At 39.7% G+C, this 25,676-nt stretch overlaps 2 protein-coding genes and 1 long non-coding RNA gene across 5 annotated transcripts in view; all 3 read left to right on the forward strand.

The window, feature by feature from the left end:
- The window catches only part of glis1a (GLIS family zinc finger 1a), a 68,571-nt gene extending 60,667 nt beyond the window's left edge, over window positions 1–7,904 (forward strand). For all 3 annotated transcript variants that reach the window (XM_082514827.1, XM_082514828.1, XM_082514826.1), the window contains 3 exons: window positions 3,798–3,931; window positions 4,018–4,116; window positions 4,643–7,904. In XM_082514827.1, the coding sequence (XP_082370953.1) occupies window positions 3,798–3,931; window positions 4,018–4,116; window positions 4,643–4,785 (376 nt within the window). In that variant the 3' untranslated portion in view covers window positions 4,786–7,904. The remainder of the gene's footprint in view (window positions 1–3,797; window positions 3,932–4,017; window positions 4,117–4,642) is intronic.
- A 1,156-nt stretch (window positions 7,905–9,060) lies between these two features.
- Window positions 9,061–12,325, forward strand: LOC309694082. The gene is made up of 3 exons (XR_014272792.1): window positions 9,061–9,467; window positions 10,285–10,381; window positions 10,636–12,325. It is a non-coding gene; the product is annotated as an uncharacterized lncRNA (long non-coding RNA).
- A 398-nt stretch (window positions 12,326–12,723) lies between these two features.
- Window positions 12,724–24,572, forward strand: LOC309693574 (uncharacterized protein). Its single transcript, XM_082512927.1, has 3 exons — window positions 12,724–13,033; window positions 19,141–19,289; window positions 19,376–24,572. Exon 3 carries the CDS (start codon window positions 19,378–19,380, stop codon window positions 20,617–20,619), a length of 1,242 nt encoding a protein of 413 aa, XP_082369053.1. The 5' UTR covers window positions 12,724–13,033; window positions 19,141–19,289; window positions 19,376–19,377; the 3' UTR covers window positions 20,620–24,572.
- The last annotated feature ends 1,104 nt before the right edge of the window (window positions 24,573–25,676 follow it).

Here is a 25,676-nt window from a genome sequence, read left to right on the forward strand (position 1 = left end):
CTCAAGAAGTTATTGTATTTGTAGTGATAAAACTACATCATAAATGTATGTGTGCCAGCCACAGGCCTTGGGTTGAGGAGATTGTATTGTGTCGGTCAACCAATATATATACAAGAAAACACAGAATTTGTAAGTACTATTTGATCTGGATTTCATCACATATTTCACTTCTAAAACCACTTTAAAGTTTACAAAACAAATACAGATTTTAATAAATCAAACATTTGGATGCTTTTGTGCATTTTTAGGAACTTTGCTCACCTCTCTCAGAATCTCTCCGCCTTCCTAAAATGTGCAGCTACAGTAGAGCTTCCATGAAGCTATGCACAATCCGTCCATTGACGTCTCTTTATAGCAGCGGAGGATGTCATTGAATCCCACTGGTGCCCACAGTATATGACAACCTGCCAAAGCTAATACCAGACAAGCACTTGATTTTCCACAAAATGACTTAGACGAGAGACGTTAAACACGTGAAAGTAAATTATCTTTTCTTCATGGTGCAGGCAGCATCATGCTCTGACCTCATAGGGAGGCCAATGTTTACTCTGGCTGTAATGAGCCATTTTGACGTCTTTTAATAATTTACAGAGGCCCGCAGTGAGGCTTGTCCATCAGTTTAGTATTTGTGATGCACAGTGTTTGTATATATTGTGCGGTTGGAAGAGAGAGGTAGCGTGGTGCTGGATTTGCATTTTTTTGCAGCAGCGTGTCCATCAGATACAGGCACACTAACCAGGATAGCGCTCACACAGAAACACTATTATACACGTTGAAGGAAGGCGATGTAATGAAGTTTATTTTGCAGAAACTCCAAGTGACATTGGACCTAAATAGCCGCTTTAAGTGAAATCCTTCACTTTTTTTACTTGCTGTAGCTCTAAAATGAAATGCTTGTGCTGTAGTTTCCCTAAGCACTTAGTGGTAGCACTTAGATCCCATTAAATCTCCATCTGTATTGCACAGATTTAACGTAATCCCCTGTGATCCATTAAATCCATATCACCGAAATACTTTCAAAATTCAAATTCGAAACATCAGGTTTGTGATCATAAGCTGGCACCAATTAAATGCAGCACAATGCGCAGAAGATCTTAAATTCTGCAAGCTGGATTCCTTTCATTCTGCATAAGCAGTAAGGATGGCAGCTGTAGTTAGTAAGAAAAACGTGAGTCCTGCAGAGGGTCAGTTGGTAAAATATGATCAGACAAAAAGTTTCCTGAGGTTTACTGACAGCCGCGTCCTCAGCCCTGGGCCCTCGGTAAGCTCGTGCATGTGAGCAGTTGGGCACACCGGCCACAAAGTGACAGATCGACCCAGCACAGCTCAGACATCTCAACTATGTTGTTGCAACATTACAAGAATGTAAGCCGTGGCGCAGACGGCGTTGTTTATAGTTAAGGTCAGCGCTGATGGTTCAGGGGCCAGTGAGGGGAAATTCAAAGATGTGTTGAATTCTTTTGCCTTGCAGTCATTGCAGCACATTCATTTCAACAGCCACACTATATCAAAGGCCACGTTGTTTACATAATACTATACAAAACCTGGATTTTATTACCTCGGGAAGCCACAGCCATCTGTAAGTTATATCAGTTTGGGTTTCAAAAAGTCCTTCTGATTAATTTTGGCTTTTATTGTATTTCTCCAATGAAAGCAGAGACTGTTAACTTAAATGTAATAGCATCTGACATGGGAAATGGGTAATAAAGAGACTTGGGGATGATAAATGAGAGATATGTAAAGAAATCTCCAAACATTTCCTCTTTTTATAGCTGATCAGATGCGAAAATATACGATGTTCAGACCAGCAGCCATCGGTATCTCTGACAAGGCCTGGCTTGTTTATGAAGCCCACTAAAAGTCTTCCAGCAGAAACCAGTGCTGTTTGGCTCTCTGGGGACCAATATGCTGCAGTACATCATCCAGGAAAGCCTTCAGGCCACATGAAATGCTGAGAGTGGGCTCTTTGAAGGTGGAAGGGGGGCACTTGAATACCGTACGGGGTTTTTTTTTTTTTTTTTTTCAGCTGCGTATCTCCTTAGAGAGAAATTCAGCTGCCTTTCTTTCTTCTCGTCGACTTGGCTCCACTGACTCATTCGTTTCCATGTTGAGTCAGAGTGTTTGTGCACAGTCAGCACATTCTTGCAGCAAAGAGATGGATACAGCTCTCTGCAGCACATTACCCTCCTGAGGTGGAAACGCTTTCTTATACAAACTGCACTGTTTGCAGAAGAGAAGTGTTTACATGTTTCTGATGTATACAGCGGTCAGCTGATTATCTGATTTAATTACCTGAAAACCTCGTGCCCTGGGTTCATTGTATCAGAGTCAGTGTTGTTGCTTACATTGATTGAAACCTTCCCTATGAAATAATTTTCACACTTTAGTTTAATACAACTAAGATTGAAGTTCCATCAATCAGAGAGTTACAACATCATTATCGTTTTACCATAATATTTATTGGCTTGGAAAACTTGTGTTGAATTTTATGGTGCTTAACAAACGCTGATATACATCTCAGTGTGACAGAAACTTTCAGCAGTTCAGCAGAAGTGAAGGTCAGGCCAAAAACAGCATTAGTGTAGAAACAGGCCGGGCTGAGTCAGTCACATACAGGATCAATTCTCTGGAAACTTCATTTCCACTTTAAAAAAAATAAATAATAATTTTTGAGTTAAACCATCAAACCTGTCACTTTCAACTTGTACTTAGATTTGGTCTTTAAATGGCTTCAGTAGGACCTGTTGACACGTAGCACTCCATCACTATGATGAATGTGGTCAGTGTTTATTCATTTTAACACTGAAACACACGCAGTAATCAGTACTGGAGTTTAAAGTTAACCGTGTTTGTGGAGAATAGTTTGATGTTACTAACTTTAGAAATCTTAAGTCATCTCTTATTTCTTTATGGTTTACTTCCAAGGAGCTGGACTTTCTTGTAATTATTTAAAGTGCTCTTGAGCAACAGTTCTGCAGTTTCTGGAGGTCTTTAAAAAAAATTTTCAAAGAACTATTAACTGAAAACTTATCTCAATGTGGTGTGGAGTGTGTCCTTAACCTCCTAAGACCCGAACTCTTTCATGGCATTTTTTTTTTTTCTTTGCTATTTGGGCTGATTGGAACCTGATGAATATAAAAACAAAGAATTACCAGATTTATTTATTTTTTTACCTGATTTTTGTTTCTTTGAAAAATTAGATCCACTTATGAGGACATTCGTCTTAAATTTCAGTAGAACGGTGGCAGTATAATGTCCTCGTAAGTGGATATCAGGCCCTTGCAGAGTAAAATTTAGTATTGTGGTCTAGACAACCCATAATGTGATGTCCACATATGTGGACGCCAGGTCCTAGAAGGTTAAGCAAACTGGTCCAGTTTTGCCTAAAAAACAAAAGGAAAAGTGATGGGCCTAAAAATGATCTACGGCAGTTTCTGAAAGTCATGTCCTTAAGAAATATTTAAAAAATCTACCAAAGACCTGACGCACGACCTGAAAAAGGCATCTGGCCCATCAGTTGATCCATCTACTGTTATCTGTCTACTTGAGAATAATCAGGAATGATTTCACTGGTTGGATGTCTGTGAAGAAGCCATTTATAAGGAAGGTGAGCAAGCAGAAAAGGTGGTCATCTGTGGCAGCAGGGCTTAATCCAAAATTGGCCTGGTGGTTGGTTGTCTGGTTGTTGGGGTTTTCTCCACATTACTGTAGAGTTTTTACCTTACAGTATAAAGCGCTTTGAGGCAACTGTTTTTGTGATTTGATGCTAGATAAATGTTTATGTTGTGCGTTTCCAGGAACAGACCAGCTTCCTTGTTTGTGTCCGCTGACGTGATCCCAGCGAGTCCCTGCTCAGACAGAGTAGATGTCCGGCTGCAGGGCTTCCAGAAAACCTACAACCACCAACAGCAAGTGTTCTCGCAGCAACACGGTACAGACAACATCAAGTCAAGTAATGTGAGCGAGGCGTGTGTTCAATGCCATGCTTCATCTTTGTCTACTCTGTGATTCTCCTAGGCTGCCTGTATGGAGAGGGAAAGATGGCTCAGGCACCCAGCGATGGAGGTTTTGAGCCTGCAAGTTACTTCACCAACCAGCCCGCCTCCCACTCTACAGGTGAGACGTCAACTACACAAATGTAGCTTGTTGCTAACTATATCTGTGGTAACCTGTAGTTTTATTTCAGAGCTGAAATAAGCTTTCTAATGCAATTTTAAAAAGATCTATATAGCTGATAATTATCTGACTAAAGAGTAAAACTTTACTGAGGCTAATAGCTTTTTATCCGCTTGTTGTCCATTTGGTCAATTGAAGGTTTTTAGAGACTTTTTACTAAAAGCAGCTACTGAAAGTGACACTATAAGAACAGTGGGAGCAAACTGAGACTAAACATTTACTGAGCAGACAGATAAACAGTGAGCTGTAGTAGGTTTTAATATTGCCTCATGGTTTCCATGCTGTTATTTGATGCCATTTATTATAAAACATTGATTATAATTGCTCAAACAATTATGAAGGCAACTATCTGTTTGCATTTTTTTTTTAAAACCTCCAACTAAACTCTTTCCCATATGTAATAATAAAACCTTTCACATTTAAATAACTCATTTGCTGTGTTGTTTTTTTTTTTCCCTTCTGTCAGGGTTTGACTTGCTGCAGGACCTGCAGGGTCAGGCGGGGGGCGGTTACTCCTTGCCTCCCTGCCCAGACGACAGCTTCCTCTTCCAGGCAGGTGGTGTCGACCGCTGCCTCAGTCAGATTTACTCCGTCTATCTGGACTCGTGATGGACACCCAGAAATATTCTATGCAGCATGAATGCGACAGCTGACAATCACTCACTTGTGTATATATATATATCTAAGGAGCATTTTATCAGCATTGTTCCTTTTTTGGCAAGAGAAAAAAGCCAGTGGGAGTTTAAATGGTACAAAAATAACTAGAGGCTGAAAAACTCTTGTTAAGCTGTGGATCTGTGGACAAACAAACAAATGGCCAAAAGGGAAAATCACAGAGAGACAGTACTGTGCAAGAGTCTTGACCCACCCAACATTTCTTTATATTTCACTAGCAAAATGGGAAATAGGCAATGCCATTTGTTGAAATGTTCAAAGATATAAGGCAGAAACAGTGTTTGCAGATTTCTAAAAAGCTTGAAAGTCAATATCTGGTATGATGCTTTCATTTAATTTCTTTAAGTAGTCTTTAGGAAATGTCCTCCAGACTTCCTGAAGAACATTTAAAGCTTTTCTTTGGATGTTTGCTGCATTGAGCTCTGTGCTCTGTCTACATGATCCCATACTGTTTCAGTAATGTTGAAACAGGGAGCCCAGTTCATGACCGATACTGTTCCGTTGTGTGTTTTTCTATTCAGGTAAGCTTTTACTGCATCTTCAGTGTGTTTGGGAGCGTTGCCACTAAGATGATTATCAGACGGTACTGAATGGTGGACCGAAATCTGACAGTATCAGATCTGACAGGATCCCCAAGGGCATGTCTGTCAGATGATAATACTATTACTAGAATAGCGTTATAAGCCTGCCACTTCTTCGTTTGGCCCTTGCTTGTTCAGTTCCCTAAAATTCTTTAAAGATGCTGCTCAGAGGTCAGTGTAAAGTGGCTTAATAAACAAAAACATTCCTGTGAAAATGCTCAGGTACAAGCTCTAACCAGTGTCCAAAGAAAAATGTTGAAAGACTTTCAGAAAGCCTGGAGGGCTATTGCTCAAGAGCACTTTAAAGATTACAAGAGTGTTTGGCTGCTTGGAAGTAAAGTATAATGAAATTAGGAGTTGGTCAAGATTTCTGCACAGTATTCTCAGTAGCAAAGTAGCAATGACTTTTTTTTTTTTCTAAATTCAAAAATGACCACAACATTTGTGTTTTCTGGATAGAAGGAGCTGCAGACTTCATTTTATTTGTCTTTGTCTCCAATGTTGATCTTAGCTAGTGAGGACACTTCTGCCTCTGCAGTGGCTTGGTTTGTAGGAGATAATCAAAGAAGTAATCCATAATGCAATGCTTCCCAACCTCGTGTGGGTACACAAAGTGGAATGTAGAAGATGATTACAAAGACATCAGTAAAACGAAACATCCACATTCACAAAATGTTCTAATTTCATATTTTCTTGTTGTTTGTGTGTAAATATGTTTTTTAAATGTTTGCAGTCCTCACAGTGATTTAGATAAAACAGTGGAGGTTCAAGAATAACTCAAAGACATAAAGTTGTAAATAAAACGCTCAGATTCAGCTTTTTAATTCAACACATTCAGCAGTTTAAACATTTCAAAGCTTAGTCCAGCGTTTGGGAGAGATTCTTGCTGTGTGTTTATCCGGGTTACATAAGAAGACCGATATCTCTTTCTTGTTGTTGTATTAACTATGAAGTTACAGCTACCAGCTGGTTAGCTGAGTGCGGGATAAAGACTGGAAACAGCTAGCATGGGTCTAACAAAAGCAATAAAATGGACCTAAAAAACATCCACAGAAGATGCTTTCAGCTGCTCCCTTCTTTCCAAGGGGAGGCGTAGCAAATGGTTCCAACCATTTCCTCCTGATAATCAGTCTATTCATTTATGTTTCCAATGATATCTCATGTATTTGTGTGGCCTCTGATCCAAAGAGACAGGAAATCACAATAAAGTTAAACTGAAAGATACTTTTTTCCTGTAGTTCTCAGGAGGATATACACTCGGCTTTGCTGATGCAGTGTCCCTCCCACATTCATCCAGGCTTGGTTCTGGCACTGAGGGAGTACACTGGCTTGAGTCACTAGAGGCTGGGTTTGTGTCTCCTCCCAGTCTTAATTTTTTTTTTTTTTTTTGTATGTATGTAAAACAAATGAGTCGACCACAAAAATGCTCAGTTGAATGTCTGAATAGAAATCTATAAACTGGAGTCTTAACATTTAGATGTGCTGTGAAGGGTTTTCACTTATTCAAAGCAAATTCATGTATGGAACCTCTGACATTTATAGTTTTATAAACATAGCCCACATCCTGTACAGCTGCAGTTTATGATGTCCTTGCCTGTAGCTACAGGTAGCACCTCAGTCAGTTACACAGAGGCCTATCAACAAATGTTGGTATTAAAGATATCTCAGACAATCAAACTACCTGCTGTGGTGACTCCTTATGAATAAAAGAGCAGCTGAAAGTAGCTTTTTAATAGAGCAGTGGAAGTTGTTTCATTTTATCCCGTTCATATGTGTGTGAAGTCAAAAGGATGAATTTTAGCATGCTTTATGGTGTGCACAACAATATTCTGTCTCAAGTAGGAAGCTTGGAAAACATTTTAAAGCTGTATGAAGCTATTTCCAGTCCTCGTGTGAAGCTAACCTAACCCAGCTGCAGCCTTACACTAAACAGTCATCATATGTAGCTCGCAACAAGAAAGACATCATCTGAAGATAATAATTTACTCCTTTAAGGTCATAGTGTGTGTTTGTGAGTAACCAGATTATCTTGTATCTGCAGTGTCAATGAGCAAACTCACTCTGCTTGTGACTAGAGGGGAAACTGCAGCAGATACCCAAAAGAGGGCTGCTGTATAGAAATGTTCCAGAAATGTCACAAAGGGGAGTTGATGTTGATGAAACAAACAAAACTATGCAATAAACTGCACTAAAATAAAGTTATTCTCAAAAACAGGACAGCAGTATAATCGTGTGACTCGTTTCTTCAGCGCGCTGCCTTTTATGTGTTTATTGTACAGTTTCAATCAGTGTTATTTTCAGTGTTTACAGTATCTTCTCTGCACTCTTTTCTGTCTCGGCTTAGAGACTTTGAGAAAATGACCAACCAGAAAATGTTTACACTGATTTTGTAGTAATTTTGTAGAGTTTTCTTACTGAACTGTATAAAAATGCATCTGTCTTTTATACCAAAATAAAAAGAATCTGTTTGTATTTGCTTGTTTTTGTTTTGTTTTTAAGTACTGAATCAGTACTGCATTTTAGTGTGAAATGTGACAAACAATGATTATAATTCTTAATTTTGTTATTTTGGGTTTTCCATGTTTAGAAGTGGACGATCTTGGTTGGGTAATGCTGCCATCTACTGGACCAGCTGGATCAAGTTCATTCCCACTCTAAATTGTAAGACTTTTGAAAGGTTACTAGCTACATTTCCTAGAGCAATAGTTATAAGAAAATGGTTTTAGAACATGAAATGATTGGATTATGCTGCATTAGAAACAAAAAACACAAGTACACATACTTCAGATTATTTTCAATCAAATTATTTATTTCTACATCCCTCCAGTTCATCTCAGTCATCTCAAGGTGCTTAATATTGTATTAGCATTCCTGCATGACCAACTACTTGGTGATGGTGCATTGAAGAGAACTCCCTGAACCAGCTTAAAGAGGGGCAATCATGCCATGACCGAATGGAGGAGGATCAACAAATAAGACAAAACACAAAACTACAGGCAAGAGCAGAGAAAAGTTACAGTAGTGCCATATAAACGCACTAGGAGTGAAAAGAGGAGAATTGGTGCATCATGGGAAGTCGCCCAGCAGGTTGGGCCTACAGCAGCACAGCTAATGCCACAGTCACATTAGAACAAAGCAACCAATCGGTCTGAATTTATAAGTCAGACAGCAGTTATTTGCTAACCTTTGTCTGTCTCCCACCAGCTTACCTTTACAACTGGCCACCCAAAGGTTTAGGGTGGTTTAGCATGTGGCACATTCAATCTCTGGGCCACCAGCTGCAACTATTTGCAATCAGTTGCCAAATGCAACCACGAATTGTTCCTAGTTGCAATGAATTAGCCATTCATTTTTTACTCTAGTGTGATTGATTCATAAATGATCATCCAGAATCTTCATGAAAAATGAAAGCTTTGAGTCTAATCTTAAAAGTAGAGAGGGTGTATGTCTCTGAGCTGGTTGCATAGGACAGAGGCCTAACACCTGAATCCTTTCTCTAACATTGTACTTTTAGAAACTCTAGGAACCAACAACAAGCCTGCAGTCTGAGAGCAAAGTGCTCAGGTTAGCTAAAATGATATTGTGAGGCTTTTAAGGTATGACAGGGCCAGATTACTCAGCACTTCTCCTTTTGTAGTCCTCTGTTAATACACTTCCTGCAGGATTTAGCAGCACTAGCCATGTAATCAATTCAGCTGCTCTTCATCAGAGTTAAGACGATGTTACATAGAGGTCAGGAAGTCGAGAAGTTCATATTAAAAAGACAAATGCAGGGAAACAGAGTGAGGCAGGTCCGGGAAGAGAAGCTGATAGCTCAAAAGGCTTCAATTAAATATATAGAAACCAGGTCTAATATTCAAAATATACTGTAATGACGATGTTACCGTCTACTACAGTAGGGGGCGACTTGCACCTTTAGTCTAACCACAGTAAACCTAAAGACGAGGAAGTAAAGTTGCCCACGTAATTTCCTGCAACCTGTGGAGGTAACTGTCGCGGAGGTCCGTCTGCATCTGTTTTTGTTTTCTCACAGCGGTAAGAATATTTTCTAAAGTTACGTTACATTAAACTTGAATATACCGAAGAATCTAGTGTGTGACAGTCTTAAAGTGTTAAACCTGTCAAAGCGAGTGTTTGTTTTTAGCTGTCAGCGCTTGAGATAATCACGCATGCGCAGACCAGAACGTCCTTTATTGGTCACAGCTGATTGGTGTAGAAAAAGGTTCTTCAATACTTTATCTGAATTGATAGACACTTTAAATATTTACTGGTTTGACGGGGTTTTGTTATATTAGTGTGAATTTGAAGGTTCAGTGTGTGTGTGTGTGTGTGTGTGTGTGTGTGTGTTATTGTTCATTGTTCAGTCTGTTGTGTGGCTGATGATGATTTTTATTTGTCAGAGAGGCAGAAAACATATTTTGGATAATAAACTGCATTTGGTAGCAAAATTGTTTCTTTTTGAATCAGCTTTAAAATAAATTCTTACATATAGCTCATTTTTAAGATTGTGACTCTTGGAGCTTACTGTGACTCTTGGAGCTTACTGTGACCCTCGCAGTTGACAAGCCTAACAACGTGTAAGGAGACGGTTGGCATTTAACCTAGTCACTGTCCTGGAAACCGGCTCCTAATGTGGGCTGTGTAGTTTATTCTTTCATAATTTATAAAATAACCACATAGAACAAGTAATAATGATAATAAAAAAACTGTTTTCCAGATGCATCCATCCATCATCATCATATGTTTTATTTTTGTATAAAGGAAAAAGTAAATAAAAATATGATGAAGGATGCATCCATCCATAATTAAGACTGGATGCCAGTTAAAGAGTAAAACTGGGAATTGTTTACAGCTGGGCTGCCCTCTGTGTCCCAAATTCACCACCACACGTGCAAGGACTATGTGCAGACATCTGGAGTCCCACATCAAAAATGCCGTTTATTTCCAAGGTAAGCTGATGACAAGAGGAAATAAATGTGGGCTTCTTTTGATTAACAGCGTTGCATTTACCGTACATTTAAAGGTCAACAGTTTTACTTACTCTTACCAACTCTGATTTGGAGTCAGTAGATCAGCTTTAGAAGAAAGCTAGAGTTACTTTGAAAGAAACATGATTTTTAAATATTTATGCCATCGCATCACTGAGTAAAATCACAGCTAGACAGCTAAATTCCTAACTGTGATGTATGGCTGTCCCTTGCAGATACAAACATTTGCAGATGCAACCTGCCTTGCCGAGACACGGGTCATTACCACTGCCCGCACTGTGAAAAAACAATCATGCGCAAAGAGGATATGACATTACACGTAACTGGATGTCGAAACACATGTGATACAGTGCCACCTTCGGCAGAAATCAGGGCACCTGCATCATCGTCATCATCCTTTTTCATTCCCTGTGCTCCCCAGCAGAGGTCAGCGCAGCCTCCTTTGGAGCGTAACCTTCCCACATCAGCTGGAGAGGACTCTGTAATGTCAGACCATTGTTGCACACTTGTGTCACCTGTTGACACTCCGCCATCCTGTCAGCCAAACTCGGCTCCCCCTCCAGACGCCTGTAAACCACCTGCCGAGGCGGCACAGTCTGAAGCCACAGAGCTGCTCTCTTCACGTGTGATGTATTTAAAGTCAGTGAAGTGCCCTCACTGCACCGTCGTTCTCTACAAAAAGAACTTATTGGTGCACATACAAAGAAAACATTAAAGCTGCATCTCATAGTAAAAGCAAAGGTGTTAGTAAAGCTTATGGCCTCTTTGACTTCCCAAAAGGCATTCATGTGAGACTTGGATGACTGAGCTGCCTCAGAACAACAGTGGGGGCTGTTCAGTGGATCATTGACAGTATGTGGAGAAAAACACAGTAGAAAATTTGCTGACACATATGTATTCCACACTGAATTGATTATATTTTGGTCTTTATATTATAATTTCTTGTTTAGAGGGAATTCAACATATTTTTTTGCACTTTATTAAAGGAGCTTTGTTTGGTTCACAGTTCCATATGAGTTTAGGTCTCCTCTGCCTCCATGTAACCTCTTCTGATTGGTTGCCTATCACAAGCATAAGGCTTGAACAGCAGATGGATGGAGCTTCTTTGTGGCTGAGATGATCATATTTGGGATATCCACTCTCACTGGCATCATACAGATCCAAAAGTATAGAAGATCGCCTGAAACTGAGTGTTCAAGTTAATTATTCGGTGGTCAAAGATCACAACATTTTGACAATACCTGAAATATTTATGTACCAAGTCTTATAAAATTTCACTTAAAAGGGAAACCAGGTTAAATGTGTCAATATTCAGAATAGAGAAAACAAAATCTGGAAAGTTTTCAACTTTACGTCTCAGGAACAGCTGGTCAAATTTTGAGAGTGTGTTGGTTTAGGCCGAGGCAGAAGTCCTAAAAAAACTAACTCTGTGGAGCAGAGCATCAGTGAAGCTGGCCCGTGCATATCTTTGTAGTTGCAATCATGTATTTGCAGTTTCCCTTTCAAAGCAGGAGAGCCACAATACAAGGGGCATCGAGATGATCAGTATTTTATTTATTTTAAAGTGAGTGAGGGAATGAATTTGCAGTGTGTAACGTTTCTGTCAGAAATCGGTCCATAATGAACACAAGTGCAGTAATTGCACTCTGCAGTAAGCCACTTTCATTTAGTTTTTTTCTTCTTCTCTCATCTGAAATTTGACTGTTATTTTATGAAACCTTTATTAAATCTTTTTCAAACTGCCACAATTACTGGGACTTGGAACAATCGGAAGTTTCTAAGATGATTTTTTGAATCTTCCAGTATATAAGTCTGACTTTAATAAATGCCTATATTTCAGAGGCAATACTCCTTCACTTTTACTTGAGTAATAAAGTTGAATCGTTGATTCAACTCTTGCCAAAGTATCTGTACCCCTGCTAAAGTGACAAGTGTGTTTACTTGTGCCATTAATTAATTTTTGATATTAATAGTTCTTTATGTAATTCCCTCTGGGATTAATAAAGTGTTCTGATTCTGATTATTTACTGTTGGAACAGCAGCATCCTGTGGGTTGTGGATTATACGAGTCAGACATTTTTCTCAGCCACTTTCAGCTGTTTTTAGTGCATGAAATAACCAATACAACATATGCACTCAATTTTTACAAAATTTTGCTAGAATTCAAGTTTATATTTATCTGCTTTTTATTATTTAAAATACGCCAACACTGGATTCATCCGATCCTGAGTCGGTGAAATGTTGAAAACGACTTCAACCAAGAGGTGGCGCCCTGCTACATCACACACCTTCAGTGGCTTCAGTTAAACTTTGCCCGGTGCTCAGCGAGGGTTCAATCTGTCGTCTTCAACCAAATAAAGGATCACATTGTGTAAGGATTAACTTTATTAACACCCACACAAAGATACACTCCCTCACACAACCAGGAGGCTGTGTTTCCACACTCCTCTCGGAGGAAGACGCGCCCCCGGATTCGCTGGAAGAGGGGAAGCCCTTCAGACGGACCACTTGATGGGATGCAGAGAGGAGAGAGGAGCTGCTGCCGTGGCTGTGCGTGATGTTCGAGTCGTCCATCAGGGTTTCAGCGCAACACGCCTGTAGCTGACATCGCAGGTAAGGTGATGTGTTTTAAATATGGACTGCGTGTTTGTGCGTCAAAACGCACCTTCACTTAACTTTTAGGAGGTGTTCCCGTGTTTGTTTGTTTGTTTGTTTTTTCAATTATAGCCACTTTGTTTTGGTCCGAGTCGTAGAATAATGCTTTTAATGTGTTTTTATGGTGAACAGTGGCCAGATTTAAGCACTGCAGGTGGTCACGGACCTATGTGACCCAGTGCTATCCAATCACATTCAGAAAGTCGACCATACACCAAATAAGTGTTTAGAATATTTAATTAATTTGATTTTGGTAATTATTGAATTACATTTGAATATTTAACAGTACTGAGTTTGGAGAATTAAAATTTTACACAATAAGCCCCCAAATCACCCCCCCACCACCCCCACCCCAGTGTGTGGTCAGCTGCAGCTCTAATTTAGCTCAGATATTTTCTGCTCAAATGAAGGAGAATGGAGACCGTTATTTCAGAGGAAGCTCTGCTCCCAGAGAGGATGTAGCAACTCACATTGCTGGTCAGTGAGCTCATCCTTGTTCTCCAGATTTAAATCTTCTTAAAGGCGTAACTCAGAAGATCTGCAAAGGTCAGCAAGTGACTTATGTTTGTGTGTAGTGTCAGAATCCAAAGATCAGCTCATCAGCTAATGTTTGCACTGAATACTGGACATAGACTGACTGACACCTCAAACAAGGCATGTCAGTCAGATGCTGCTCAGCAGGGACCCTATAACCTTTTCACTGCCCCTGTTATCAGGGCGAGATGGGAGTTTGACATTTCAGACATGCAGTTATCTTAACGAGCGACTGCATGAACTTAGTTGCACATATACAAGAGCTGTCCAGACTTGGCTCCTGCTCGGGTGTGAACATTTGAACCAAAGTGTCCAACTCCAGGCAAATTATTTCCTTCACGCATTTTCCTTTTCCGTGTTCAGAGGGATGTTCCTGGGTCTTGATAGCCATCAGTTAGAACAAAGATTTCTCACAGGGCTGTGCAACATGCAAATGAAATGGTGCATATTATAAATAAACAGAGCACTATACAGGCTCTGTTCAAATGATGACATATGAACATCCACTGGTAGATCTTAAATTGGTGATTGCTGTCTTGTTTCCTTATTTTTTGAGGATTTATCAATAAATGTCTGCTTTTTAATCTGGACCTAACATGCTCTCTGTCTGTTTCTGTCATACATATACGATTAGAAGACTGGATTTTAATATTAAACATGAGCGGAGTGTTAAAAACTGATGTCAGAGTAAGTGTAAGTATTATGCCTGTGAGCCAAAAAGCTCAGTGTTTTTAAAGACAGTTTTTCCTGCTCTTGGCTCTGTATAATAATAATATAGTCATCCACCCAAACAATGATCTGGCTGTGAGGTCAGAAGCACCAACTGCCTGCTGTGAAACCTTCTGTTTGTGAAGAGCAGCCAATCAGAAGCAATTTGCCTTAAAGGCAATGATTTGTTTCAGAACCAAGGAGCTGTATCGAGCCTCGGTATAATAAAAAAAGAAAGAATTATAGAGAATGATAAGTCCCCTTTAATGACGCTTTACTCCATATATCAACTAATCAGCATCCCAGCACAAGTGAATGTCACATGTTCAGTACTCTGCAACAGATTTAGATGTTTAGTTTCCAGCAGGGAGACCTTCAAGTTCCCATATTCGTCCTGAATAAATATGAGAAAATAAAAATATGGAGATGGAAGTGATCATATTTTATTCAGATTTTATTCCTCTGAAGTGGAAACATGCCTGTTTGTCATCCCAGGAATGCTCGCGGCAGAAGGAGCAAATGACTGATATAACTGTTTTCACCCCTCACTTTTAGTGTCTTTCAGCTCATCTTTTGTTTTCTGGCCAGCGTTGGTTCACTCTCACTGTTCTCCTGAGTGTTAAAAAGCTATGTAAACTGTCTGTGGACTGCTGGCTTCGCACCAAACTGCAGACACAAAGTTAGAAACCAGCTGGTGAACACACTGGAGCACGTAGCTGCTAAAGAGGACAGATATTTGTCTCAGGAGTTTGCACAAACCAAACCAAAACAAGAATGATGTAAATGACTTTACATTTATCAGGTGTCCAGAAACTCGTCTCCAGTGACTGTTGCTCTGTTGCCATACCAGCCATTACGTCCAATATGACAGCTAAAGCTAGACCAGTATATCAGTAGCCGAGTGCAGATGTATCTGTTGGAAAATTATTAAGAAGATATAACAGTGCAGCCACACTGGATCAGGTTTATTAAGGGATAGTACTTTATTGTTACAGAGAACATTAACAAGGTTAATTTACGGTTTTTCAACTGTAAAATGTGTCATTCGGTCTGGATCTTGGTCAAACTTTTTTTTTAATGTAGCAGATATCATTAAAAGATCCTGCAGTGCTGTATCGTTTCTAAACTTCTAGTTCACATTAACAGCTTGGCTCTGCTGGGAAAAATCAGCTATTCCCTGTAAAGGATGTGTTTTACTCAAAGTCACTTCATGCTAATATTAAAGAATTTAGTTTTAGTCTAAAGTGACGATTAAAATACACAATTAAAGCTGTTATACTCTCTATGAAGCTGTTTTCACTGTCAGAAGTGCAATAAGATCCCATTTAATACAGACTTTCCCTTTAACATATACAGCCTCCTTCATACCGACCATATCTCATCCTCCCTCATACTCATACTAGAAATGTTAGATCATCTCTACAAGCGGCAGATATCAGCTCAAGGCAGATTATTTCTCTCCACTGACGCTCACTTCCTGCATTTGTTCAGGAGCCTCGCTGCTGTGCTGATATTTTAAGTCAAGGTTGAAAAAAAGCCATTTGTGCCTCTTTTATGTCCAGGAGAACATCTGGTTTTACAGAGGAGCACACTCACGATCTGGAAGAGTCTGAGAAAATTATTAAAAACGCTACACTTGAGTAAACCAGGAATTATAGACATGTCTGGTTGGTTCTGGTCTGGGAATTGTGTTGTCCAACTCCAGGATGTTGGCAGTAGAGCCTCTGAGACTGCACGATTCAAGGCAAGCCTCTTTAGCTGGGACACATCCCACTGACACATCAAAGGCCCGTTCAAGGCCTTAGCCCCCCTTTTTATTTCTACCAGAATGTATTTAATCATTTAGAAAAGTATGATAAATGGAACCAGTAAACAAAACAATCAAAATTATTTAGAACACATTCACACAGAATATTCCCAGTCAGAACACGGTTATCCATATTTGAAAAGAGAAAATGAAAAGAGGAACAAACGGGCAAACACAGCAACCTGTTCATGAGCAGTTTTAATGATTTGCATTTCGCTGCTTGGGAGCGCACTGCTATCAGGGAGTGCTGTCGCTATATAGAGTGGGTTCAATATATAACCCGTTTTGATATAAGACATCAAAATAGTGAAAATACATTGAGCTTTCTGAGACTTGAAGATTTGTGTCTTGTTTTCCCCAAACAAAGGTCCAAAATCCAGAGAACAGCTTAGAAGAAAAGCAAATGTTCTTCTTTTAGAACAGGGGTCCCCAATCCCAGTCCACGCGGGCCGGTGTCCCTGCAGGTTTTAGATGTGTCCTTGATCCATCACAGCTGATTTAAATGGATAAATTACTTTCTCAACATGTCTTGAAGTTCTCCAGAGGCCTGGTAATGAACTAATCATGTGATTCAGGTGTGTTGACCCAGGGTGAGATCTAAAACCTGCAGGGACACCGGCCCTTGTGGACTGGGATTGGGGACCCCTGTTTTAGAAGGTTTCAGATAAATTCTCTATCACTTGTTTAATTCTGGCATCTGGAGTTTGGCTGAGATTAGGAATCTCTTTGGTGAGAGTGTCCTGAGCTGAGATAGGCGGGGTAGGAGAAACCAGGGATCCAAAGTAAGTAAAGTTTATATCTGTAGCACATTTCACAGGCATAAAAGTCACAAAGCACGTACAAGAATTAAAACACAATTAATATAAGACGAGAACTATGTTAAATGAAAACAAAACAAATTAAAAAGCCTGATTAAACAGAAAAGTTTCAGTCAGCTAAACAGAGTTGGAGTCGTAATCTGTTCCAGAGCCTTGGAGTCACAGACTGCAAGGCCCTAACCCCCTGGTCTTGTACAAGGAACAACTAATAGATTTTGAGCTTGTGAGCAAAGAGCAACAATAAGTTAAGATAAAAGTCACGGGGAGAACATGCACACTCTACCCAGAAGGTCCCTGCTCAGGTTTGAACCCAGGAAGAAACCGTAACTAGTTGCCAGTTGTTAACATGTGACTTAGTTGTGTGAAGGTTATTTGGGATAAGCCCGTCCCTACCTTAAGTTGGTTTCAAATGTTGGTTGCCATGGTTACATGAGGTCTACAGGCAGACCGCGGTGGGTCTTGCTTTTTTGTTTGATAATTTATCGCATTCCTTTTTTTGGCGGGCGAAACAAACACAGTCTCCGTCCCGGCTGGTGTCATCCTGCCCGCTTCACATGTAAGTCATTTGGAAAAGAAAGGCCTTGTTTATGCCGACCACATGCGCTTTCATGTTCAGGCGGCGTCACAGTACACATGTGAGTTTTAGGAAGTGACCAGCAATTAGTTTATTTGTGTCTCCAAGTGCAGGTTTTCCAAAATATTGTCGTGTCACGTTCTCCCAGCCAGACACACGGCAGGGATGAAACCTGAGTTTAAAGTAATTACGATGGAGTGAAATTACAGTGAAATAAGACATTTTGGGTACCATCCTCTGAGTCATCTTCGTTTTTTACTATACGTGCTGTGAAATTGTTTATTCCCGTACATTTTCAAAATGAACCTGTCCAGACGCTACAAAACAAAGTTTATATTTATGGATAAAAATAGCACATTTGTATTTTGCTGTTGAAGTTAAGTCCAGTGCCCTACACAGACATTAAGAGCATATATTCACTGAGGTAACCATTTGTTTTTCCAAAACTAAATTAACCAGCAAAGTTTAAATGCACCAGAAGGTCATTTAAAAGCACTTACTGTTGTTCTGAAGAATCCCCACAGACTCTTCTACATCTGGAAGTAAAAATATTCAGCTCGCTGATTGCACAGACAGATTTTTCGCTCCAAGAAATGTTGTAAACAGGTTCTAAATCTCATTTATCTTCATTGGAGGGCATATTTTTATCCCGGTGGTCCAAAGAGTCACTGAGGATTCTGGAAAAACCATCACAGCAACAATATGTGGGCTTTTCAAGCCCCAAATTTAACAGAAAGAACACAAACTGGGAATAGCTCAAATCTGCTATGGATGCTATTTATATTTATCTGCATGGTTTATATAAACTCTGTATGGTACAAGTTACAGGTACAGTTACTGTGAATCAAAGCTGCCTTGAGCAAGTGCAGCTCATGTCCACAGAGTTCATGCTCACAAACTGCTGCTTTTATTAATCTGTTATTTATTTGTCACCAAGTAGTCTTTTCAGTTTATTTACTTAAGAAGTGTGCATGTGCCCCCGTCGAGTGCACACACACACATGCTCGGCCCCAACTTCCACAAATAGACTCAGAATCTGTGGGAAACCCTGCTGCATTTTTGTGACCATAATGAACCTCAGCATCATTTTTATCTCCATGTATAAAGCGTGTACATCCTGTACACTGTGCATTTGGTAAATTGCATCACACGTGAAGTCTTTAAGACTTTCTTTCAAGCAATTTTCTAACTACAGTTTTATACTTTAGTTGTATATCACTTTTTACAAGGCATGCTAGTAAGCTTGGGTGTTTCTGACTGGCATTATAATTAATTATAATTATTTAAACAAAAATTCAGGCTTAAACTGAACTATTAAGTACTACTGTATTTACCTTACAAAGTTAATTCTTACAAGCAGGTTTACACAAACACACAGTTAAATCAACTTCAACCATAAACACCAAAATGCTGGAGGTTGTTTCAAAGAGCAAGTTTATTGACATGTTGGCATTAAAGTGAGACATAGATCCAGATTTGAGGGGGTCTAAGTCTGTGTAGATAACCTTCTTCTCAGATTAGAGTCCGGTTTTTCACTCCACTCATGCATGTGTAACTCCCATCTGCCAGTTAAGAGATTACTTTCATGTGAGAGTCATAGAAGCATCTGTTTCCTCTCTCACAGCTAGCAACTGATCCCCAGTGATTCGCGTCACCATGCCAACTCCTGCGATCCTCACAGCAACCTGGAGGAGGAGCTGCTAGGTTTACAACTATAATTCCAGCTCTGTTAGCCAACATAAAGTGGATCCCTTCCTAGAGACAAGGAAACAGGTAGGGTGGAGTAACAGACAGAGCACCAATATGTAGTGATGAAGTCATGTTTTCTGTGCTGGGTTTAACAGTCTTTTCTGTTTCAGAGATGGTTTTCCAGTGGAGTCTCCGGCTGATTTTCATATTGCTAGTGAAGACAGGACTTGCTGTTGGATGTGTTTGTCCAGGAGCCACCATTATGTCCCAGTTTCCCTCCAAGGTTCCTGCTGATGTGTGTTGCCTGAACTACTCTGGATCTGCTTTCACCCGTGTGGACTGGTCTGTGTTTACCAATGAAACAAACATAGTGACACTGGATCTCTCCAACTGTAATATCAGCTCTCTCGATATCAGTGGCGAAGAGGCTTCTGGGGCCTCTGCATTGCAGAAGGTCTTTTTGAGTCATAATAGACTAAAAATGTTACCAAGTGGGTTTCTGGGGAGACAGCCCAGTCTGAAGGAGCTGGATCTGGCTGGGAACTTACTTCAGGAGCTTCCTGGGGACTTTCTAAAGGACTCCAACAACCTCCAGAAGTTGTTTCTACAAGAAAACCAGCTAAATTTCCTCCCTAGCTCTATATTGGACAATCCGAGGCTTCAAAAGTTGGAGCTGGATGGGAACCGCTGGGACTGCTCTTGCTTGTTAGTGGAAGGCCTGGAGGCAAGAAGGGAGGCTAATCGCACCATCAAACTGCAGGATCTGCTTTGGAACATGACCTGCTTCTCTCCCTGGCACCTGGCCGGCAGGACTGTGTTGTCGGTGAAGGTTTCCGATGCGTGTCGGCCAGCCGGCCTCACAGCGCTCTTCATTGTCCTTCCCCTCCTCGTCCTGTCCACCTTGCTGCTCTGCTGGTGCTGTGGGAGGACGAGGAAGAAAAAAGAAGTGCCTACTTTCAGCAGCTCAAAAAAGAGGCCTCACAGTTCCAGCTCCAACGGCCAGAAGCATCGCAGCAAACAGCAGCCTTCAGCGGCTGAGCAGGGTAAAGCTGGAGAGGGGATCCTGAAGAACCAGCTGCTGCTTCGCCCAGCATCCGCCCTCCTGGGCAGCACCAGGGACATCTATGAAGAAGTGGAGATCAAGCTGGGCTCAGTAGAGTCTCTTCCGCGAGTCACCTCGTGCCGCTCCAGCTCCACAGAGGAGAGGCAAGGCTCCCAGGAGCCTGATGGGGCCAATAATACAGAGCTGGACACGGTGAGTGTCACAGAAGTGATGAAAGACTCAGCTGACAGGGAGAAAGCTTACATGACTCAGTCAACCGAGTACTACAACCTGGTGCCAGGTATCGAACTGGAGGACTCGGACCATGGCGAGTACGAGAATGTGGCGACATCATCTTCCACCAAAGAATAGATCAGCATTACAGGAAATACTTTAAAAAATCTTTATTAGAATATTTGTGGCATTCACATGGTGCCTTCAAACCAACTTCCTGCATGATGAGGTCTTAAGATATTCCTGCCAAAGTTACTACAGGTTTCTGTCCTTCTTTGTGTTTTTGTCTGTCTTCTTTTTTATTTCATCAGAGCAGAACTACCTAGTCTCAGTTGGTTTGGCAACTGATCCACTTGATTCTCTCAAATATCTGAAAAGAGTTTTCCTTAAAATAGTCATATACTTGTGTCATAACACACAGAAAGTTTCTAGAAGTTAGCCTCCCATAGCATAAAGATACAGCAGGGCCTGCTCTGTCTGTACTGCCCTATCTGATAAATGCAGAAACTAAAGTTAAGCAGAAACAACACTGTAGCTCAATAAATGACAAATCTGTCATGGCTTCGATGCATGCTCACGCCATAGTATTTTAGAAGTTTTTTATTTCTGCTTCTGTGTCTGGAATAAATAAAGTTACGTTTTTAAGTTTAAAAGCCTGGAAATACCAAGATTTCTGTAATTAGTTTTGGAGGTTTGATAACAGTTTTACATCTAACAGGGAAGCGCTAACATGAAGATGCTAATGCTAGTCCAAAGCTTATTTAGAAATAAATTCATACATGTATTAGTGTCAGTGATCAGAGGCAGAAATACATGTTGTTGTTTTTTACAGTGGACATGTTGACTTGTCATAGGTGGAAAAGCACAGCATTGATAACAGTGCAGTTTAAATTAGCAGTGAAGGACTTCCTGTAAGTCAAATGCAGCCGACACTGATGCGCCTGTTCTTAACCCACAGAAAAACATCTACTTTACACTAATTTGGTTTCTTTCAAAACCAGCACTGCTGTGTTGGCTTGCTTTGAGGCATAAATTTGGGTAACTAAATGTATACAAATTTAATGTTTTCAGTATTCTGGTTTGACTGGGCCTTTTTAAGGTGCTAGTATGTTGATGTCTAACCTGGGCAAAGCCAGATAGCTCTTTGCCCTTCATCGAAAGAAGACCTGTTATGTTGGTCAGCTCTTCTATGTCTGAAACAAGACTTTTTTTATCTCCCTTTAAGCCAAGTTTCTTCTGATTGGCTGCCCTGTAGAAGGAGCAGATTTGAACAGCAGGAGTGAGGCTTTTGTGCTCGCAGCTATAGCTGTGTGCTTAGACCATATTACGATTACCCACTCTATATGACATTTATACAGCACCTAGAGGAGAAACAAAAGAGAAAAACAAATGCTAAAAGCAGAATGAAGCCTGGGTTTTTGGCTCGCAGGCTTTATACACACAATTTAGACCTTTGGCTTTTACTACAAGCATCCAACATAGAGTACCTTACAAATTTCTTAGACCACCTGTCAAAAAACTAAGAAAACACAAATATTTCAGAAATCTTTCAAAGACTTGTTTACAACTGAAATAACTGAATTCACTGAACTAAATTTTTCATACTTGAATTTGAGACAGTATACTGGACTTCAGTGAGAGGCCAGAAATGAATCAAACATAACATTCAAACAGCAAAATTAAATTTTCTGATCAGGAATGCAAGTAAATCACTTTTATGCTCCTTCATAAAACTTCTTATATTCTAGCATAAAAAAATAACATTAAGTTAAATTATATCTAGTGATAATCAGGTGGATATACTACATCTGAGATCTCAGTCCAGAAGCCCTCAGTTCTAGGAAGAACAATGCTCCTTTACCTCTGTCTCCATACGTAACACACAGATCAGGGAGCTTTATCAGTCTATAACTGGGTAGAAAAAATAAATGTATTTCCCCAAATTTCCTATTAGTGTGTAAAAAAACAACAGCCAAATCAAAACAATGCATTAACTAGTTACAGGGACAGTGTGGTCCAGCCTCCACAGTATCACAATGTGTGAGGAAGTGATTTAATCTGGAGCTTTTCCTGTGGGACCCGAGGAACGCAGTGACGGCTCAAAAGGGAGGCCTGATTTTCCTTTTTTCTTTTTTTTTTCGCTTATGGAAAAACGCGGAAATAGATTTATTCTGTTTAATACTGAGTCGAGTGCAGTGTGCATTTAATGTCATTTTAAAGACAAGGAACGAGGATATATTTTTAACTGCTAAGTACAGCAGCCTTTTGTGTCTACTTTTTCTTTACCTCACACAACTGTCGTTGTTCCGGCCATTCCTGTTCGACTTGTTGTACCGAACACAAGAGAATTCCTGATTAAGCTGCACAACCAGAAATATAGGTGCTTAACAATGACTAATCCCACCGCTATGTTCGTAGTTAATTTAGAGCTAAATGTAGAATGTAAAGCTAAGATGACAAATCTAATTTTATGTGTCTTTCATTGTTAAGGGAGGATAAAAGGACAGACAAGATGACGACGCTTGCTTTGCGTCACACACTGAAATGTGCAGAGAGTTTGAAAAAGGCCATGGCAGTTGGGCCTAAATGCTGGTTTAAGATACAAATCTAAGCAGTGCTTGTTCGGTAAAGTGGAGCTGAGACCTGCACGAAAGAAAACAGTGCTCAGCAGGGTTATTGTGACAGTGTAGGACACTCGATCCTTATCAAAGATGTGGAAAACAGACGGATGTCTCGCTCTCACACTTGCTGGTTTCGCAGGCTAATTGGTTTTTTTGTTCAGTGAAATACTGAGGGTGCAGCAAAGGGTGTGGAACTTCCTGCAATTGAAAAAAACTGATCTGTATTTTCCAGATGAGTTTTCACATATTTTACGTTTAAGCTTTATATATCAACATTGTAAGGTTGCCAAGTGCTCTTCGGTCAAAAGACAAATGCAAAGACAGTTGATTCACAAAACAGCTTGTTGTTATGTTAATGTAAAAGGGACATACAGCTACATGCCACTGATGTACAGTTCTGTGCATTTTAGATGTTATTCTCTGGTTATTATTTCAGTGCCTGTCAAGCTTTATATTTTTGTCATAGGTTTACATTGGCAGCAGTTATGTACTGGACTTTATTTCTGACTGAATAACCTGCTGACAAAATTTAATTTCACAATTTGTGAAATAGCCATGAAATGTGATTTGCTTGTTTGTAAATATGGACACAATTTGCCTCATTTATCCTGTGGTAGTCATAAATGTAGTATTTTAACCCAATCCACAGTCTTTTCCTCCACAGTCTTTTCCTAAAACTAACCAAGTAGTTTCGGTACCTTCATCTGGCCAAACATGCAAAAATTATATACAAGTTAGCATATTGTTAGAGTCAGGTTGTACTCTGTTACATGAATGTCTTGTCTTTATCCCCACCACTAAAGACAAAACATTTCCTGGAGTCTAAGTTCTAGTCACACAGCCCTGGAGACTGGTTGGGGACCTAGCAAGAGGTTGCTAAGGAAAAACATTTTCTTCCTGAATAGTTGGCAAGTGCTTCCTGGGTGTTGTTGGATAAAATTAATCAGACAGCGGTATATAGTGCTGCACCAAAAACCTCTGTGATTACTTTGATTGCCAACAGATTGCTGTGATTGCCCGTAGTTTGCATGGAGCATTCTAACTTGTCTGCAAACATTCGCCAACTCCTCACTAAGTGTTGTAGAACTGTGAAGAGTGCAACGCAAACTGGAAACTGAGACATTTTGCTTTCAAAGTGAAGTTTTGTGTGTTCAAGCCTGTTAGTTTCAGTCGTTTGACACACTTTTTCCGTGAAGATGAACATTCTCCAGTTCCTATTTTACATTACGCTTCTTCAATCTTCACTAACAACTGGTAGTTGGATAGCAAGGGTTTGCAGTGAAGTCTGTCTTCAATGCAAACTTTAGCAACCTGCTAGTAGCCAAAGCAATCACAAGGTGGTTTTTGGTACAGTTCCTAAGTCACCTAAGCCCGTGTGACAGAGAGTTTTGCTGAATTTCACCACATTTTAAAAGTTTAAATCAAATTCTATAATTTAGATTCAATTAATAAACATTTTTTTTAGTTTTTTTTTAACTTACTGTCGTTCTTATGTGTCCTTGTATATATATATAAAAAAACAAACAAACATTTGTTTTGACTATTTTGCTAATTACATTGAAGCAACACTGAGATTCAAATGAATTTTAGCTAATAATAAACTTACTTCATGAACTGGTAAAAATAAAATATTGCCTATGGTTTCTCAATATTAATTGAAATGACTAATGTTAAAAAAAATGTATTTGGTGTATACAAAAAATGCATAAAAAGAGTGAGGCTAAGGCTACATGTAAAGTTAGCAATAAGTAAACCTTACCTCGTATTACCTCATATATGAAACAGTGTGTTTTTAATTTAGAATGAATGAAGTAGTCTCTTATGATGTGGTCTCTCCAGTTTTGTTTTGTTTAAAGTTTAGCCAAAGCTTGATATATATAAGATAACTTTAGCTAAACCACACTGATAACATTCAGGATTAACATTTAAAAACAGTAGAAAGCTACGGTGAATGTACTATTAACCTTTTTTTTTTTATTGTAACCTGTAAACCCACATTCTAAAGTTGTAAATGAATCATATATTTGGTTAATTTTCTTGCTAGTTAGCAAACATGCTAACTTTTGAAATTTTGGAAGAGGCATAAAAAAGCGCCAACTTTCAAACTTCACTACCTTAACTATACTTTTGACTGTATAAATACCTACAAGTCCAAAGGTTTACATGTTTCTAAAATTACATTCTAAATTACTGGACATTTGTGTTGTGCTATTGCTTAGTGTCAAATACATTTCAATAAGCACACTTTTTTTTTTTTTTAGTGTTACGTTCCCCTGAGGGGTCTAGGCGGTGAGGGGGAAGTAACAAAAAGTGTCCGGGTCAGAAAAAGGAGACAAGAAGGCATGAGGGTTAAATTAAAGAGTTTTATTAAAGTAGCTCAACTAAAAGAGACGGACAAGCCGCTATCACCATTTAAGAAAACAAAACTCAGGCTTTTGTCAATAAAGTAAAACGTAAGCCAAAAAGAAAGAGCAGCTCACTAACTGCAAATACGGACATGAAGCTCACTAGCTGAAAACCACCAAAAACACAGCTCACTAGCTACAAACACTCAGCTCACAAGCTGTAACCACA

The sequence above is a fragment of the Aulonocara stuartgranti genome, assembly GCF_965226115.1.
Source record: "Aulonocara stuartgranti genome assembly, chromosome: 18".
NCBI lineage: Eukaryota > Metazoa > Chordata > Actinopteri > Cichliformes > Cichlidae > Aulonocara > Aulonocara stuartgranti.

Bases quoted from the DNA above. Each gene is read 5' to 3' on its own strand.
- LOC309693574 (XM_082512927.1), top strand. From the start codon at position 19,378: ATGGTTTTCCAGTGGAGTCTCCGGCTGATTTTCATATTGCTAGTGAAG.